The following is a 19,545-nucleotide window of genomic DNA, read 5'->3' on the forward strand; positions in this document are numbered from 1 at the left end:
TTCAGCACTGTAAATATTTTGTACCACTGCCTTTTGCCTTCGTGGTTTCTGGTGAGAAATCAGCACTTAATCTTGCTGGGATTCTCTTGTACATAACTCATTGCTTTTCCCTTGCAGCTTTCAGAACTCCCTTCTTTGTTTTGGCATGAGATAGTTTGATTACCATTTGTCTAGGCATGATTTTCTTTGAGTTTATCCTGCTTCAGGTTTTCTGGGGTTCTTGAATGTGTATATTCAGATCTTTTTTTAAGTTTGGGGAGTTTTCTCTCATTATTAGTTTTTTTTTTTAATTTAATATATATATTTTTTAAAGATACTTAGATTACACAAATTGTTACACAAAAAAATATAAGGGATTACCATATGTCCCACTGCTCCTTAAGTTTATACCCAGATAGTGACAGGACATTTTTTAAGCACCAGGAAGTAACAAAAACAAAACAAAACAAAAAGCACCTTTCATAGTCTTTGCAAATTGGCTCTTCTTTGGCTGCTGGCTCCTTCAGATCCTAGCCCTTCTATCAAGATCAGCCCAATGCGAATGCAAAGGTCCTCTCAACAGGGTTCTCTCTGTCTTATTATGCCTGTGTGGAGCGGCTGAGCCTGCCTCTTTTCCTGGGCTTGTGCCTGCTAGTGGCCTACCTATTTGTAGTTTATAGGAGTATGGGAGATCCAGGAAAATGACATCACAGGAGGCAGGCAGGACTCAACTCTCTCACAAAAACAACCAAGAAAGGGCCAAGAGCTATCCAAGGGACCTGCTTTGGAGGTCAGCAGACAAGGACAGTGCTGTACATCTCCCAGGACAGCAAAGGACAGAGATGAAGAACCCAAAATGTCAGGGATCTATAATGAGTAGGCAGGCTGGCTCCACCTGCATTGGGAAGGGGTGGGAGAGGGGCCAGTAAGGGCACCAGGAGCTTTTCCTGTGGCATTTGAAGCATGTTTTCTTGATTTGACACTTGCCTAGTTACTGTAGCCCTTTAAATGTTTTCCAAATTTTTGATTTGGAAAAGATTCTTCTGCCGCTTTTGCCTGAGGGAGCTTGGAACAGTGGCTGCCTTCAGAGCTGCCTGACCACAGCCATCTGAAGTAGCTGATCAAATGCAGTGATCAGTGATCAGTCCACACACCCCTGGAGTTTGGAGGACCAGGTCCTTATACCATACCCTGGCACCAGCAAGCTGTACCAGAAACCCAAGCTGCAATTTCCATTGCTGCCTGCCAGGATGCAGGGGTGAGGGGGCTGCTAGTAACTGCTCCAGGGAGCATGAACTTCACCAGTATTTACCACAATTTACCAGTCTCTTCCTTGAGCTCTTCCTTGGATGTTGTATAGTGTTTCACAAGAATCTGGAGTTTCAAAATGTTGCTTCAGACAATTCCTGACAGTTCAGTAGTTGTTTCAGTGGAGGGACTGATTCCTGGAGTTTCCTATGCCACCATCTTCCCACAATCCTCTCTCCTATTCTTTCATTTTTAATCATGTAAGAATTTTAAGGCTATAAAGTGTCTCTGAGCACTGCTTTAGTTGTATCCCATAGATTCTGATGTGAAGTCTTTGTATTTCCCCCTTTGACTTATGGGTCAAATAATAAGAGAGTTTTTATCTTTTTCTTCCAGTTAGAAGATTGAAACCAACTTTGAAAATTGCTATTGAGGTTTAGAGAACATAAGTCCTACTTCCTCTTATTCATACTCACATTACTTAGTTATGGTAGTTGTAGATTAGTTGTAGAAAAGGCATTTGCAGGGAGCAGATGTAGCTTAAGTGGTTGAACACCTCCTTCCCATGTACAAGGTCCTGTGTTCAAGTCCCAGTACCTCCTAAAAACAAAACAACCAAACAAAAAGAAAAAAAATCAACTCTCATTGGGAAGCAGATATAGCTCAGTGGTTGAGTGCCTGCTTCCTATGTATAAGGTCATGGGTTCAGTAATCCCCAGTACCTCCTAAAAGAAAAAAAATAGGCATTTGCTTTTCTATTGATAAATTGGGAATGTGCATGGAAATGCCAGAACAGAGTGTGGCTGTGAAGCAGAACAAGCTAGTGTCACGCTTACTTATGTAAGGAACCTCCCAGGGTGTGAAGGACAGATAAGATTTTGGTGAATTTCGGCCATAGATTCCAGTGTGAGCAGGAACATCAGAGATCTTCCAACTGGAGTGTCACCAATGTGAAGCAATGTAATACTACACATTTAGAACTGGAAAACCTGGGTTCAAGCCCTACTCTAGCCACAAGTTCTCCCAGCATTTATTTAATCTGTTTGAGTCTCTTTTCTTATCTGTAAAATGAAGTGTTTGATCTGTTCTCTAGGTCCAGAAATCTATCACTCTGATACTTGGCCAAATCTCACAGCAAGTTAGTGGCAAGACTGGAACTAGGATCCAGTTCTCCTGTCTCCTGTAAACCTGATATTTTAATTTCTTTCCATTCAATTTTGATGCCATTAAGAATAAGTATAGGGAAGCGGATTTGGCCCAATGGATAGGGCATCTGCCTACCACATGGGGGTCCAAGGTTCAAACCCCGGGCCTCCTTGACCCGTGTGGAGCTGGCCCACACACAGTGCTGATGCGTGCAAGGAATGCCATGCCACGCAGGGGTGTCCGCCGCATAGGGGAGCCCCACACACAAGGAGTATACCCCATAAAGAGAGCCGCCCAGCACAAAAATGTGCAGCCTGCCCAGGAATAGCGCACACATGGAGAACTGGTGCAGCAAGATGACACAATGAAAAAGAGACGCGGATTCCCGGTGCCACTGACAAGAATACAGGCAGACACAGAAGAACACGCAGCAAATGGACACAGAGAGCAGACAACTGGGGGGTGGGGAAGGGGAGAGAAATCTTTTAAAAAAGTATAAATATATACATTTATTTATGTATATTTGTGATAGTATGTGCATCATTTTTAAATGCTTCTAATAGCCTTACTTTATACCCCAGGAAGGAAGCAATTGGGTATTTGATACCTACTTCCTCAATCACAAATATCTAAGCTCCTCAGTAAAACAATTATGTTAACTTTCTTTTCAATCTAGTTACCTGTTAATTTAATCATATGTATTATCAAGGTAGGATTTATTTTAATTAATTGATGATTGGGCTAATATTAAGAAATGAAAAACACATGGGTCTATTGTCTAGGTATTTGACTTGTTTAATTATGAAAGCAGTGTCCTTTTTGATGAGCTTCTGGAAAGCAGCAGCTTTTTTCTATAGTCTGCTCCTCTACTCATTTTCACCCTCCCTTCCCCACACACACAGTACCATCCATTCCACAGTTTAACACTTAGTTTTTGCCCTCCTTAGGCTATCCGGCTCTCCTTAGAGCAGGCTCTGCCTCCAGAACCAAAGGAAGAAAATGCTGAGCCTGTGAGCAAACTGCGGATCCGGACCCCCAGTGGTGAATTCCTGGAGCGACGTTTCCTCGCCAGCAATAAGCTCCAAATTGTCTTTGATTTTATAGCTTCAAAAGGATTTCCATGGGGCGAGTTCAAGTTACTGAGCACCTTTCCTAGGAGAGACGTAAGTTCCTAGGCCTGTCTTAGAAAGTGTGTCCAGATGGGAGATATGCCCATCATTAGAGCTGGGCAAAGTAGTCCAGGAAAAGTCCCATGATGCAGGCTACTACAGGTTAGCATACCCAGGAGTCCTTCTTTGCTCTGCATACCATCTGTCATTAGTCTTTAGAGACATATGGCTTCCCAAGCCATATGTACCTGTACCCTGTAGCCTATGTACGAAATTAGATACTGAATCTTTTTTCCTTCCTGGCTGTTTCCCCTATGCCAGCATACATACAGGTTTTCCCAAGATCTCATCATCTTTGTATACCTCACTTGGGAACTGTGTGTTATTAGATTAGGACCAATCTTTGCTCTTCTAAAGTAATTTAGGGACAATTATAGATTCACTAAGAACAAGTCATGCTAAACCAAGAGGATTTTCTTATTTGACAGGCTTACTATTACTATGTCATTGTCAGGGAGGGTCACCCGTATTTGCCATGTATCTGTACTTCCACAAGTCATTTGATAGATTCTCATAGTATTCTGGGGTAAAGTAGAAAGATGTAGGTCAACAAAAGGACTCACTGCTAATTAAATGGTTGTGTCCAGAGAGTGTTAATCAAAAGGATTCATGTATCTCTGGAGGGAACTGAGAGGCACAATACTTAATCATTTATTACTTGCCATATTTATCAGTAACTGGTATGAAGACTTTATCAGTTTTATGGATTATGAAAAATAAGAGTCAAGAAAACCATGAAATGCAGAAACCATGGACAAAAATGAACCTGGAGCAATTTTAGAGACATATAGAGGCGGTGGATGGAGGGACATTCTTGCATTAGGTTTAGAGAATCAACTGCTCAAGGTTGGGATGGAAAGACGATGCTTTAGCAGAGGTTATGGTTGAATTAAGTTGAATATACATTAATAATGTGTCTTGACTGTCAACAGAAAAGCTAGTTGCATTTTTAGAGGTACAACCCCAACAATAGATTAGTTTAATAGTCCTATTCAACTCTGTACTAAGATAAACTACCTCTGAAAGAATCCTTGGGTTCCATGCTGAAACAGGAAGCCTGAAGAGACAGGAGCATGTCTAGGACAGGACTGGTAGAAAGGTGAGGAAGCTGTCATTTGAGGAAAGGCCATGGGAAGCATGAATGTTGACTATGGCTACTTGAAGACCTGCCATGTGAAAGAGGGATCTGACTTTCTGAGGCTCCAGGAGCAGAACTAGGACAAATGATTTGAAAGTTATAGGAAGCAAATTTCAGCCTAACTTAAGAAAGAGTTTTAGAAATCCTTGGTTTGTGAGTTAGTTGGTTTTCCCATCATTAGTGATAACTAAATACTACTGAATGGTCCCTTTTCAGTAATAATGGACATATATATATATACATATCCCATCATTACATAGAAAGAGAGACAGAAAGAAATATGGGGAGTGAGGTGGGAAATGGTATTCCTGTTTTATATGGGATGGGGCTTGGATAGCTTATTTACCTCCAAGGTATCTAGTAAATCTTGAGATTCTTTGATTCTATTATGATCTTGTAGCATGAAGTCTAGTAACCTAAACTTCATCTAACACACCAAAAGAAAGGATTTGGTTAAGGCTCATCTTAGTCCCTCATGTTGGCTGTCACATTTGCAGATGGAGCTAGAGATTGGAGCAGGTTTGTTTTGTTTTGTTTTTTCGTTGTTTTTTTTTTTTTTTTTTTTTTTGGCAGATAAAAAACCAGTGGTAAGTTTTTAATTCTTCAACCCCAACCACAAATCCCCTTTGGGTGAGATAAGGATCCTACCACATATATCTAAGCCCAGACTACTATAATGGATCCCAGGTGCTGGCCATTTGTCTCTCTCTCTCATTGGCCCTGCCTATTGCTCTAGGCTCTTCCCCTTTATTCATATATAACGTACACAAACATGTACAGGGAACACATGCATGGCCATGCCCAGTGGACCACAAAGTCAGGTAGAAAACTACCTTGAATTCTGATACTAAGGTTGAATTATATGTCAGAACATTTAGAAAAGAATCCCTATGAAGGGGTTCTTACTCAGCCTGGTTCTTGTACTTTATATTCTGTGAAGAACATCTCAGCTTGGAGAACTTACAAAAATTAGAAGCTAAATTAGGTTCTCTACCCACACCCACCCCCCCACACCCCCATCAACCCTTGGTTTTTAAGTCACTCTTCTTATCTGGTACTCATCCATAAAATGAAAGTACTGGAAGAGATAGAATCTAAGGACCTTCCTGGCTTTTATTTTCTTTCAAATTAGTTTTTAAACCTGATTATAGGGGCAGGAAGAGGGGAATCTCTTAAAAGGAGCTGGATTTTATGATCAGTATTAACAACCTCTTCAGAGAAAATTTACTCCTGATTTAGATCTCAGTCACTCACCCTTTGTTTTATACTACTAGTGAACAAGCTTTTCTCCCAATATCCCTGTCTTAGTCTGCCAGAGCTGCTATGACAGATACCACACACTGGCTGGCTTAAAACAACAGGAATTTATTGGCTTGCAGTTTTGAAGGCTTGAAGCCCAAAATCAAGATGTCAGCAAGGCCATGTTTTCTCCAAAGTCTGTAGTATTCTGGTGATGGCATCGGTCTCCCTGGCTTCTTCTACTTCTGTGCCCAGTTTCCTTTGCTTATAAGGACTTCAGCCATACTGAATTAAGGCCAGGCCTCATTCAGTTTGGCCATACCTTATCTAATAATAGCATCTTTAAAGGTCCTGTTTACAAATGGGTTCACACCCACAGGACTACAGGGTTTGTGGTGGACACGATTTAATCCCCAACAGCTCCTTTCATGCCTGGCCCATTTTTACCTCTACTCCCATCACAAGGCTAACTAAGACCAAGTTAGGCCCAGTTCCTTGCTAATCTGAAATAACCTACCACAGAGTGATTTTTTCCAAAACCCTACTCTGATCATTCCCTTTCTTGCGTAAACACTCTTCAGTAGCGCCCTACTGCCCTAAGAACACTTTTTGTGAAACTCTGTACAGTCTGTCCATAGTTACTTTCCAGCCTAATATCCTGTCCCTTATCACTTCCATCACCAGGAAATGTGAACTACAGCCTCATGACATCTGCTCACTGTTCACTAAAGATGCAGAGACTGTCATGCCTCTGTGCTTTTGTATACTCTGTTCTCTCTTCTTTGAATATCCACCCTCCCCATTGGCCTGATAGAACTCATCTTTTAATGCCCAGCTCAAATGTCAGCCCTTCTGGAAAGCCCTCCCTCTTGTTCCAAGCAGTTGCTCCCCACCTATGTACCCACTGCAGTTTGTACATTCCTCTCTCATAGCACTTGTCCTTTTGTTCTATAATTACTTACAGAGATGTCCATATCATGTTCATGTCTATCTCCCCTGTGGCTCCCAGTGTGGTCCCTCACACATAAACATTCAGTAACTGTTGTTGAATATTAATGACCTCAGGCTTCCCTCATTCTCTTGTTCCAGAGTGAACTAAGAGGCTTCTCTAAATGAGAACATGAATCCTAGGCCACCCAGATTCCAAACCTAAACCCAGAAAGCCCACCCAGGACTCATTAGGCCTCCTAGAGCCAGGGGTGTGGGGTAAGAGTTAATGGCTCTTCATCCCTCTCTGAATGTTCTTTCAAGTCAAATGACTAGTGTTTTAGCAAGGCTATTCTGTAACAGCCATCTGTGTCTGCAAGGATTAGGATCTAATTTGTAAAAGTCATCTTAAATTACAGCCAAACTAAAGACTGTTAAAAAGCACATCTTAAGACCTTGCCTCTTTAATAACAAATAACGTAAGACTTAACTCTTGGAGTCTTATTGTGTCTTCAGCTTTACCTATGCAAAGCAGAGACTGGTTTCTCAGCAGAGGATCTGTTAAATGTTCTTTCCCTACTTCACCCCTCCTCAACCAAAATAATTCTTCATGTTAAGATTTCCCAGCTGTCCAACTATTTACAAAATGTCTGCTGAATATACTTCAGTGCACTGAGCACTATCGGACAACAAAAATAGCAGACATAGACCTTCCCCAGAAAAGCTGATAGTCAGGTTGCTAGGAGCATTGAGTTATTTGTTTTCCATTTTTCTAATAGCATTTGCCAAGAGGAGGAGGATTATTCACTTCAGAACTTTGGTCATTAAGTTATACCTCTTTGGACATGTTAAAGCCATGTGAACATCATTTGTCCTTTTGCCTTGCTTGAGCATTGCCCTGCCAGTGAGGTGGGTCCTAAAAGCCCAGAAATAACACTGACCCCATTATTACTCACCTTGCCTTTCAGTCAGAGTAATGGGCTGCTGCCAGCCCCCCCAGAGGTGTGCCCCTCTGGATTTACAGTGGCCCAGTGCCGCTCAATGGCACTTCCTCATCTTCCCTCTTTTCTCTTCCTTCCTTCCCCATTCCCCTACTTCTTCTTTCCAAGCCTCTTTTATCATTTTTATGCTCTTCCTCTTCATTTCACTCTTCCTCCTTTTTTCTTTATCCTACAACTCTTCTTCTTTCCTCCTGTTTCCTTCGTTTGCCTCTTCTTATCCAAATCACTCAGAGAAATTCCACCTGCATCTGGAAAGTGGGGTCTTTCTATTTATAAAATGACTGGAGAGCACTAGAAAAGAGGGATGGGGATGGCTGGTGTGCTCCAGGACTGCTGATCCCTGATATAGTCACACAGCCAGCTCTGTTCTTTCCCCTTTATTAGAAAAGTTGTGGGTTTACAGAACAATCATGCATAAAATACAGGATACACAACTATATTCTTGCCCCAAGAACATTTCCTCCTCCAGATCTATAGATGTGAATCCCCAAAACAGACAAACATACATTCAGAAATAAACTGTATTCAGATATTTTATATTCTAAGACAAAGTAATGATTGTACTTATATTTCTCCCCAGCTTTCTAGTTTTTTTCCTCCATAACTATAATTTAAATTATAACTATAACTTTTTTCTTTCTCCTAATGCTTAAAAAAACTGGAAAGTAAGTATAAACAAGTTCCTCACAGGATTTTTTCACAGATTAGGCCTTCAGGAAAGGTTTATTTAAATGAACTGGGGGAAAAAAACTTACAAATTTAGAATATACAGATTTCTTCCTTCTGTCTCCACTTTTATTATGCTAAGCACTGGAAACGACATGGTTCTTGCCCTTGTAGAACTTAGAGTCTGTATCCAGAAGCTACTGCTGGATGACCTTTGATTTCATCAATAACACAAAGATATCTTATTTGCAACCATAAGGAAATACAAGTAGTCTGATTTGCATTCCATTCATGTATTTGTTCTTTCATCAAGTAAAACATTTCCCAAGCAACCACTCTATGCCAGCCTCCATACCAGCCTCTGTTAATACAGGAATAAAAGATATTATTACTGACCTTGAAGAGTGAACATTCTAGTGAAAATATATATCTAACGCAAATCACCTTACAAATTGTACCCATAATTAGAAAGGATAGATAATTTTAGCCTACAGTGGTAATGGCCGTTGAATGAATAAGTACATTAATGTAGGCCAGATCCTACATTTACAGGTGAGGAAATTGAAACCAATCCCAAAGATTGACTAGAATTTCCTAGGACCATACAGCTCTTTCAGTTTTGATGAGCTTGAGAATGAAAATCTGCCCCACAATCCATGTGCAGCTTTGTTGTTGTTTTTATCATAGCAGTTACCAATAAATGGTATTTTACTTTCTTCCAAACTCAAATAACAGATGACTTTGGGAACTTATGCAATAAACTGAGTTCCAAGCACCAGTATTTAAAAATTGTCTGTCCTTCCATGACTGTCATATGTTGATGCCTCTAATGTTTCAGTAGTTGATTTTCAATTTATATTAGACTGAGTATGCTTTTTTAAAGAAAAGCCACAAGGAAAAATTTTTATGTTATTGAATTACCTATATCTTAAAAATTTTGTTTTCAAGGTAAACCAAAACAAAACATATAATCAGTGAAATACATGTTAAAATTACTATTGCTGAACTTGTGCCATTCCTCAACACTCAGGTGTTTTATATTACTATCTATAATTCCTGAGATTTTCCAGTATCCCTATATGATCAAGATTCAGAGAATAAGGACTATGATTATAGAATGGAACACAACTTATATCTTGTTGGTCACAATACTAATTCTGCCTCTAAACTTCTTTCAAATCTGTTCTTTTCTCCTCTTTTCCCAATCCCACTGCCCAAGTCCAAATCTTTGTAGCCCAGATTAAACCTATAGCTTCCTAGTTCATCTGTCTGCTTCAGTCTTGCCTTTACCCTATCCACCCTCCCTACTGTCTCTCATGTTATTTTTCTGAAACATATTCAATGACACTCTATCCTGTTTAAAAGCCTCTAGTGGTTCTGATGGCCAACAGGAAAATTTCCAAACTTATCAAAGCATACTAAATCCTTCACAATCTTGTACCAACTACTTCTCCTGCTCATTTCTTCTCATTCTCTCTCATTACTCCCTTACCACAACCATCTTGCCTTTAAGCCACAATACAGTGAAAGAAACCAAAAGGTTTCACTCAGGTCCAAAATACATTCACAGAATTATTGTAGTCCTCTTCTTGTCAGCTTTAGGAAGTAGCAAGACAGGTCGTATTCTACCACTCAACAGACAGGGAACATGATGCCCTGAGGTAAAATGACTTGGTCATACCTTCAAGTATGACCACTTCAGTGTGATAGCCAAGGCCTCCAAATTGTTCCAGCTTCAAAAGTTGTGTTGTAAGTAAAAATGTCCCTGGAGTATTTCAACCAGAGAATACTTGAGTTTTCAGATTAAAGTCATTTTAATCTACAATGTTTAAGAAATTTATTTTCTAAATTTTAATTGTGTATAAGTAATGAGATGAAGCATCCTATGCCCTAATGATGCCTTACACACTGAATCAATCTGAAAGTTCATAGCAGAAAGCAACAGCATAATGGAAAGACCATTGGACTGGGAATCAGAGGATCATTTAGGAGCTGCGCAACCTTGAACAAGGAACACCCTCTCTCTAAATCTCAGGGTTTTTTCCCTATAAATTAGAAATAATAAATCCTGCTTATCCATATAAAAGTGCTTTGTAAACTGTGAGGTACTGTTCAAATAAGAAAAGTGATGGTGATCATCATGATTATCCAACAACCAAATGTTCAGAATAATTTTTAATAATTATTATCATTATTGATGCTTTACTATACCAAGTATTGTTCTAAGTGCCCTGTATGCATTATCTCATTTAATGCTAAAGAGTGCCCTAAAGGTAAATACTCATAATATCCCCATTTTGAAATGAGGAAATTCAGGCACAAAAGAAGTTAAATAACTTGTCTGGTGTCACAGTAAATATCAGAACCAGGTGTGTGACTCTAGAGCCTTTTTCTTGATTTCTTAATCATACCTCCTGACCAGATAAGGAATAAATTAATGAGGCAAGTTAACCTCTAGAAAAATACTTTCAGGTGTAAATGAAACTCAGTGGAAAGATTTCATCATCTCTTATTTCTTCATATTGTCTTTGTGATTCCTATTCATGGGTCACAGCAAGATGTAGGTAAGATGTGCACTTAGATGTAATACATACCCTGTTTATCCACAAACTTATTTTTTCAGGCACTAGGTAGAGTACTAAGGAATAAGGCATGGTCCCTGCCTTTGAGAAAATTCTGGCCTCTCATAGAAATAATCCTAATAGTGTAGTTCATGCAGTGGGCCCTTACAAAAAGAGCAATAGAAGTCAGCATTAATGAAGATCCATGCTGGCCTGTGTGACCAAGGCAGTGGCAGTTGAACAAAACATTGAGATGGACAGGATTTCTGGTGTGGTTCTTAAGGGTAGAATATTCCCAGCAGCTGAGACAGCTTGGGCAAAGGTGATTGTTGGACAGTGCAAAGTATGGCTAGATGGTAAAGTGTTGTAACATGGGATTTATACAGCCTGAGAAAGCTGAAGGGGAATTGGGGGCCAAATGTATAAAACCTGCAGCATCAGGTAAAGAAGCTTTGTTTATATTAATACATTCTGTTCCCAAACCTCCTTCAGCCTTTTTTAAAAGGCAGGGACCATGATATATACCTGGCACCTAGAACAGTGCCTGCAATCTAACAGATGCTTAATATCTGTTGAATTAATGAATGACACAAATGAACAAGCAATCTGTCAAGTAATAATAATGATAGCCACCATTTATTGAGTTTCCCCTATGTGTCAGACAGCTATGCTAGGTACTTAACAGGTATCATCTAATTGAATCCTTAAAACAACATTTTGAGATTAGTATTATCAAGACATTAAAAGCTTAGAATTTGGGGGAAAAAAAAAAAAAGAAATTAAAAGCTCAAAGAAGCACATTTCAAACCCATGTCCAAAATCTATCATACTGAGCAAACATTATTCCCATTTTATGGATATGGAAACTGAGGCTATAAGTGAATTGTTTGGACCAAGATTATATAGCTAGGAAGTGGCAGAGCTGGAAATTAAACCAGAGGGCACTGATTCTTTTGTTATATCTCACTGACAGCCTGACAAGATGAATTGGTATAGAGAAAGACTGATGCCAGAAGAACAGTCAAAGGATATTACAATCCTTAAAATGCAGCTAGGGCAGGGGAAAATTGGAGAGATGGTTTTATTTAAAGGCTACCAATGTCTGGACTAAGTATTTTAATAAGGGATTTCAGAGCTTCTCCTGTCCCCTCTATGCTTGGGGTCAGAGAGATCTTTGTTCTAACACTGGCTCTGCCACCTACTTGCTGAATTACACTGTACACGTTATTTCTCTTTTCTGTATTTCAGTTACTTCATCTTTCAGGTGAGGATAGTGTCATGTGTTCTCACAGATAGATTGTGATGATCAGATCAAAAGTGATAATGAAAACACTTGGTAAACTGCAGCGGGCCATGCCATTTGAGTTGGTAATGCTGAGTTTCTCTGATACATCTCCAGCAATTCTGTGCTTCTGACCTGTCTATGGCCTTTAAAAAATAAATTTTTTAGACATATTCCTCATTCTTAGTATGAGGGTGACCTGCATTTTGTCACCTGTGTTATAAAAGTCCCTTCCTTGGAAGAAAGTCCACTATTTATTTCAGTCCCCTTAGCACAACAAAAATGTGTTCTGAGCACTGGCAGTAATGACAAAGAGACAGCATGATGATATAATATAAAATTATCAGGTGAACTTTGGGTGAATCACATAACCTCTCCTAAACTAGTTCCTTCACCTATAAAAGGCAGATAATAGTAATCTCTGAAATGATGGTGAGAATTAAGTGAGGTGACATGAGGCACAAGACATGGCACTTGGAGGATACTCAGGATATATGAGGCTTTAAGATGTATAGACCCTTGTGCTGGGAAAGAATAGTACAGCTCACTAGCTGAACATCTCCCTGGACGGGGCAAAACCACACTGTCTTGCTTTCTATCACACTTTCCTTTAAGGAAGTATATTTTCTCCTCCTTCCTCAGGTTATTGTTTTGATAAAAAGAGAATCCTCTCAGCTGGAGTTGCATGGAAATATGACAAACACCAGAGAGGTTTTCAGTAAAATGTATTGGTAGTTTTCTGCTTAGTTTCAAGATGGATTGAGTCAGAGTCTTCCAAGAGTGGGTGGATCTCTGATGTGAAAATTTTCATTGAGATTTTTGTGGCTGATTTGGTAACCTCTTTGTGCTTTCAGCCTTTTCCAGTTTTCAGCCAGAAAGGGGAATTAAGACTTATTAATAGCCTACTCTGTGCCAGACCCTATGCCAGGTACTTCAGAAAGTATTCTCTCATTTAATCTTTATACAAACCCTAAGGATGGATAGAAGCTCCATCTTACAGATAAGACAACTGGGACTGAGAGACATTAAGTAATGCTTCCAGGGTCACATACCTAGTAAATGACAGAATTGGAATGTTAACCATGCTCTTTATCCTAAACAGAAAACTTTTTCATAGGGCCCCAAGACTATATCCAAGTTCTGTGATTCCTTAGGAGGACTCACAACACTCATATAGTCATACATGGTGATACGACATCACAGCAAAAGGATAAAAGCAAAATCAACGAAGGGAAAAGGCGGAAAGAGTGAATCCAAAGCAAACCAGGCACAGCCTTCAAGGGTTTTTTTCTCATTGAAGTAACAGAGAACTCAGTTAATTCCCACAGCAATGACTTGTGGCAACATGTGAAATGTTTTACCAGCCAAGGAAGCTTATTAGGAACTTAGTGTCCAGAGTTTTCATTAGGGACTCAGGTAGGTACCCTCTGCCTGGCATGTAACAAAATTCCAGACTCCCAGAGGGAAAGCAGGTATTCTGCATAAAGTAATGGTTGGCATAGTTTAGGCATAGTGAGCCACTTTTATCAGTTCTGGGTATGATGGGAACCCTCTCAAAACCCAAATTCTCAAATACCAACCAAAGGCCAACCTTATAAGCAGGTCTCTCAAAAAAAATAGTAGTCAGGCTTGCTAGGTTAACTCATTTAATTTCATTGTTAAGATACTTATATCACTAAATCACTGTGGGGGATTATTGCTAAAGTTGCAAATGGAACTCTAAACAGGAAAACTTCTGGACATTTGACTTTGTCTCCCACTGTTACTTGAAAGCAGAAATTTAAAACAAAAAACAAAAAACAGAACTTAGTCCTGCAGCAAAGTATTTATACTTTTTTTTTTTTTTTGGTAGTTTCAGGAGAATACTAACAAGTATTAGTTAACCCCATATTTTCTAAGCAGATTTTCAAGAAAATTTGAGGAAATTGTCATCCCCAGAGACAGCTGTCACCTGGTGCATATTTAGTGCAAACTCGCCCCAAACTCTGTAATGGTCTGCTCAGAACCCCAGCAGTTGTCCTTGAGGCTGCAGCCACCCTCCCTGGCTGCAGAGGGAAAACACTTTCTCCAAATTGGCTACTTAAAATAAAGAAGAGGGAACTACAGTTGTTGGTATTTATTTTTCCTTACTTGTTTTATAAGCAAATATAAATCAACCCTGTAAAAAAAAATTTGTTTAACACTACCTCTTACTTCTATTCAATCACTTTTCAGAGGCATTGTAACCTGATAACAAGAGTACTCACAGACTGTGGATTCAAATGAACATTGCCTTGAATTCTGGATCAATTTTTCCCTGAATGACCTTTGACAGATTACTTATCTTGGCAAATTGAAAGTAACAGCACCTACTTCAAAGTGTTTTTGTGAGAATTAAATGAAAGAATGAATGTAAAATTTCTAATATATATAGAATTAAACACAGAATAAGAACCTAATAATAATAGCTGGTATGATGGTAATTATTATTATTTCTTTCTCATCCCCATTTCCTCTTTCTTATAGTTTACTTTTCCTTTTATGTTTTACCTTCAAACAGACAAAAGAACTTGTTTGGAAACTACCAGCTTTTCAAGTCAAAGAGTGTGCCTTATATGCCTAATAACAAAAGGTTACAAGTGGTGTTAAAGTAGAAATATCTAGAGTTTTATATCTGCCTTCTGTTTTACCAAACCAGCAGGGAGAGTATCATTTGTTGCCTAGATTTGTCATGGCTGGTAACATTCCTAAATTAGTTTATGGAATTTTTCTGCAGGTGAGAGATGGGCTTACTTCTTCATAGAGATTTTTACCTCATTTATGTTAGGGTTCTCTGGGGCCTGCTCTGTGTAAGATCATTTAGGGAAGTAGCTAAACTGTGTTTTATTTGACTTTGTATCCAAGTTTTTGACATAAAGCATGCATAGGCCTGGCACAGATGGGGAGGGGGGGCAGGGAAGGATACACTGTAGAGGGCATGATAATAATTATGACACAGTATTTATCTGCAAGGGCCAAAACTGATAAGGGGGTAAGGCAAGAGAAGGCACAACCTGAAGAATACACAGGTTTGGCTAAACTGAAAGGTTTTTGTCAGTGGTGTAGATTGTGGTGAGCTATGTTACTGAGGGTAAGAAATTCAGTTTTATTCTGTAAGCTGTGGGGAGAAATTGTTGATTTTAGAACTAAAAGTAACATGTAAGCCTTTTAGGAGATAGGGAATGAGCAATCTTTTTAAAAAATAGTAAAATACTACTCAGCAATAAAAAGAGATGAACAGTTGATATGTCCAACAACTTAGACGGATCTCATGGGCATTATACTGAGAGAAAAAAGAAATCTCAAAAGGTTATCTACTATATGATTCCATTTACATAACATTTTCCAGGTGATAGAATTATAGAGGCGGAGAATAAATTAGTGGTTACCAAAACATGAGGATAGAAGGCATTGTGGTGTTCGCATAACTAGATTTCTTAGATTAGTTCTGTATCTTGATTGTGGTGGTGGTTACACAAATCTGTACCTGAGATAAAATTACATATAACTATTTACACTTAGGCATACTCAAATGAATGCACAAAAAGACTGATGAGATGTGAATAAGGCCTGTAGTCTGCTTAACAGTTTCATACCATTGTCAATTTCCTGGTTTGATATTATACTATTGTTATGTAAAATGGTCCTGTTGGGGGAAGGGGAAACAGGATTCTACTATCTTTACAGCTTCCTATGCGTTTATAATTATTTGAAAATTAAAAAAACAAAAAAAACAAAAAAAGTGAATAGGCATTTGGTAGGCAGAGAGACTATGAACAAAGCCATAATAATACAAGCCAGCATGGTTTGGGGAATTGCACGTAGTTTGATGAGTTTAGGGTATGAAGCAGAGCATAGAGGGAAATGAGATAGGAAATGAAAAATACTGAAGAATTTTCTATGCATTCATCCAACAGATATTTTTTGAGCACCACCTATGCACAGGACAATGGGGATACAAAGTTTTTGCCTTTACAAAATAATTCTAGTGGAAGTTTGAACTAGTTATGGTAGGTATTAGCCCATATAAGAAAGATGAGAGATTTAGGCTTAGAACTACCAAGTGGCTTGCACAAATTGACATGGCTAATAAGCTGCAGAGCAATGGCTCCACTTAGTTCTTTTGATACCACATTTCTGCCTTTTCCCCACTGTCTCAAATCCATTGGTTATTTTGATCAGAAGGATTAGAGTAGGAAGATTCTGGGAAAGGGAGACAAGCTAGGACTACTACAGTAAACAATATTATTTACTGGCTGTGGGAGTCTGTACTAAGATGGCAGCAATGGGGATGAAGAGGAAGCAGCAGGATCAGGAGGATTTAGTAATTGTTTAGCTATGTCAGAGAGTGAGAAGGGTAGGAACAAGGAGTTGTCAAGAGGTGACTTAGAGGTTTCAGCCTGAATTACTAGAAAGATGATAACACCATACTTAAAAATCAAGAAAGGACAGATGGAGAGGCAGGTTTGCCTTACGATTTGAGTCTGAGGGGCCAGAAGAAAGTCTAGGTGGTGATTTGTAGCAGAGGATAAAGAGATTTAAACTATGAGTCTGACTCAGCACCCAAATGACTGGAGCAGATTTTAAGACTGATAGATAATATAGGGTACTGGTTAAACAACTAGGTCTGGAGCCCCAAACTGAATCTCAACTCTGCCATTTCCTATTTGCTGGATATTGGACAAATTACTTAGCCTTTATGTAACTCAGTTTCCTTGCCTGTAAGGTGAGGACAGTAATAGTATCAACTTAACAGGACTGTTATTAAAAAGAAATAAAATGATACTTATAGTAAATGCTCAGTAAAGCTATTATGATGAAGTTGAAAGCAAGGAGAGGAAAGGACCTTGCTAACCCACAGAGGTATTAAGGGAACCAGTAGCATTACATAAGAAAACCCATTATTTCACATCCCTGACCAGATCAAAGGAATACATAAGAAAAAAATTTTAAGTGTTTGAGGCAGTTTCACCATTTCAGGGGAGCGGGGTGAGATTCAGTGCCTTACACCTAAAGAAAATCTACCTTTGCCCCTTTCTAACTTATTTAACAAAGGACTTGTAGAGGTGAGGAGTGATGACAATGAATAAAGCCATTTCTTTTTATGCCGAGCACTTCAAATATATTAGGACACTGATAGATTGAGTCCCCATTATGCAGATGAAGACACAGGCTTAAAGAGATTAATTTTTCAAGGCTGCACAATAAATATCAACACCAGTATTTGACTCCAAATCCCAAGTCCTTTACCCCATAACATGCTGAACATAAAACAGTGACTGTTACTGATTATATGTAGATATGTTGATGTATATAAACCTTTCCAAAATTCTTTACTTTGCCCCAGAACTTAATTTTGTAAGATGTTTATAAAGCACTATACCATTCCAAATTTCTATGTTAGAAATCAACTTTTGAAGTCTATACATACACTTATATCTGACTCCAGCCATAAATTAAAAATCATTAGCTATGTGCTCAGTATTCCAGGTGCTTCTGCAGGCACTCTTTGCTCACTTAAAGTCTGTATAAAAACCCCATTGTAAACACAAACAACCGTGTGTATATGTGCAGATTAACCTATTCTAGATACTCCTTGTAATTTTCAAAGCCAGTCCTGGAGTTCCCAGAGTGCATTAACACATGCATCAACATGCCAAATGCTCCAGGCTTCGCTGCAGTGCCAGCTCCAGCTTCAAACCCCACTTCTTTCACTCAAACCACACCCTGCTCCTCACCCAGAACCAGAACCTCAAGGCTCCAGGTTTAATGTAGAAAAAGAAGACTCTTTTTTCTATTTCCAAATTTATTTCACTTGCCTTACTTCAGTTGGTTTTATGTAAGAGTTTGGTATGAACAGGCCTTCTTTATACATGCCTTTTAAGCTGTGAGAACTAGAAAAGGCCCTCATTTTATAGATGACAAAGACTGAGATCAAAGAAGAAAAGTAAGTTTCCCAAGGCCTAGAACAACTTAGACAGCAAAAAGAGAAATGGTCAGCCCAAGTTTACATAGTCAGTCACAAAATCTAGGTAAGATATACATTTTATAAACAAAAAGAATTGTACACATCAAATTTGAGGTTGATTAAGATTATGTCTGATTCATCTGAGTGTTCCCAAGTGCCGTGCCTGGTACTTAGTGAGCAATGGTTACTGTTTATTGTGTTTCAAAGTATAAATCAGTAAAGTGGTTAATTATATTGTAGGAAATAGTTGTTCAAGACAAGGAGGAAAGAGAAATACAGAGCTATTGGTACCCTAGCACAGAGTTAGGTGCACCCCTGGTGTCCTCTTACCTGTCATTGCCCTTTTACTGTTGTGAATTGCAGTGGGCCGTTTTCATGCCTGCCTCCTGCCCTAGACTCTGCACTCCTTGAGGGCCAAGGTGGTTATCTTATTCATCATGGTATCCCTGTACCTACATGTCTGACATATAGTACAACTCAGGAAATATTTGTTTAGTAAATAAATGAGAAGAAATAAAATATTCCTACCCATTCATGCATCCACTGTTTTTCTTCACTGTTTCCCTGTCACCATGCAGAAACTCATGGTTAACTGGCTTAGGGATAGACAAGAGAAGGGCCACATTGTAGTAATATTCACCCTCACTTATTCCTGGTTTCTTCCTTCCCCTTTTCCTTCTTTCTGCTCCCCTGGGTAGCCATGGAGGTAGAATTCTCAGGACTGGAGTTTCTAAAGCTTGAACTCCAGAAGTGACCCATCTGGTTAAATTTTTCAGGTGTCTTTTAACAGCCAGATGTCAGCCTCTCATTTGGACATCAACAGCAGGACATTGTACACACTAGAGTAGTGTAGTGGGAAGGGGACTAAGCTGGGAACCGGGCACCCTGGAGCAGAATTTTTACTCTTCCAGGTACGTGTGTGATCTCAAGCAAGGCATATAATTCTCTGGGACTTATTTTCCTCATCTGAAATATGAAGAGATTAAAATAGGTGTTTTCTTAATCTTCCTTCAGCTCTGATACTATGTGATTCTATGATTAAATGACCTGGATGTAGATAATAGCTGCACCATTGACAACTTTCTTCTGAAAACTAAAATAAATATTGGCTTCTTGGTTCTACTGACTTTATTGAAGATCAACTTCTCTCACTTCTTTTATATGAGAAAGTCTCTGTCCCAGGCAGTTTATAGGGACTTAAGC

General features: G+C 39.0%; 1 protein-coding gene across 4 annotated transcripts in view; it reads left to right on the forward strand.

Moving 5' to 3' along the window:
• FAF1 (Fas associated factor 1) overlaps positions 1–19,545 on the forward strand; it is a 573,725-nt gene that overhangs the window by 539,570 nt on the left and 14,610 nt on the right. For 2 of the 4 annotated variants that reach the window (XM_071217456.1, XM_004476483.5), the window contains one exon: positions 3,321–3,536. The exons of 1 other annotated variant lie outside the window; for it this stretch is intronic. In XM_071217456.1, the coding sequence (XP_071073557.1) occupies positions 3,321–3,536 (216 nt within the window). Of the gene's footprint in view, positions 1–3,320; positions 3,537–14,570; positions 14,732–19,545 lie in introns of those variants that run through there. One more of the 4 variants, XM_071217455.1, reaches the window with a different exon arrangement.

This window comes from Dasypus novemcinctus, chromosome 9, assembly GCF_030445035.2.
Source record: "Dasypus novemcinctus isolate mDasNov1 chromosome 9, mDasNov1.1.hap2, whole genome shotgun sequence".
Lineage (NCBI taxonomy): Eukaryota > Metazoa > Chordata > Mammalia > Cingulata > Dasypodidae > Dasypus > Dasypus novemcinctus.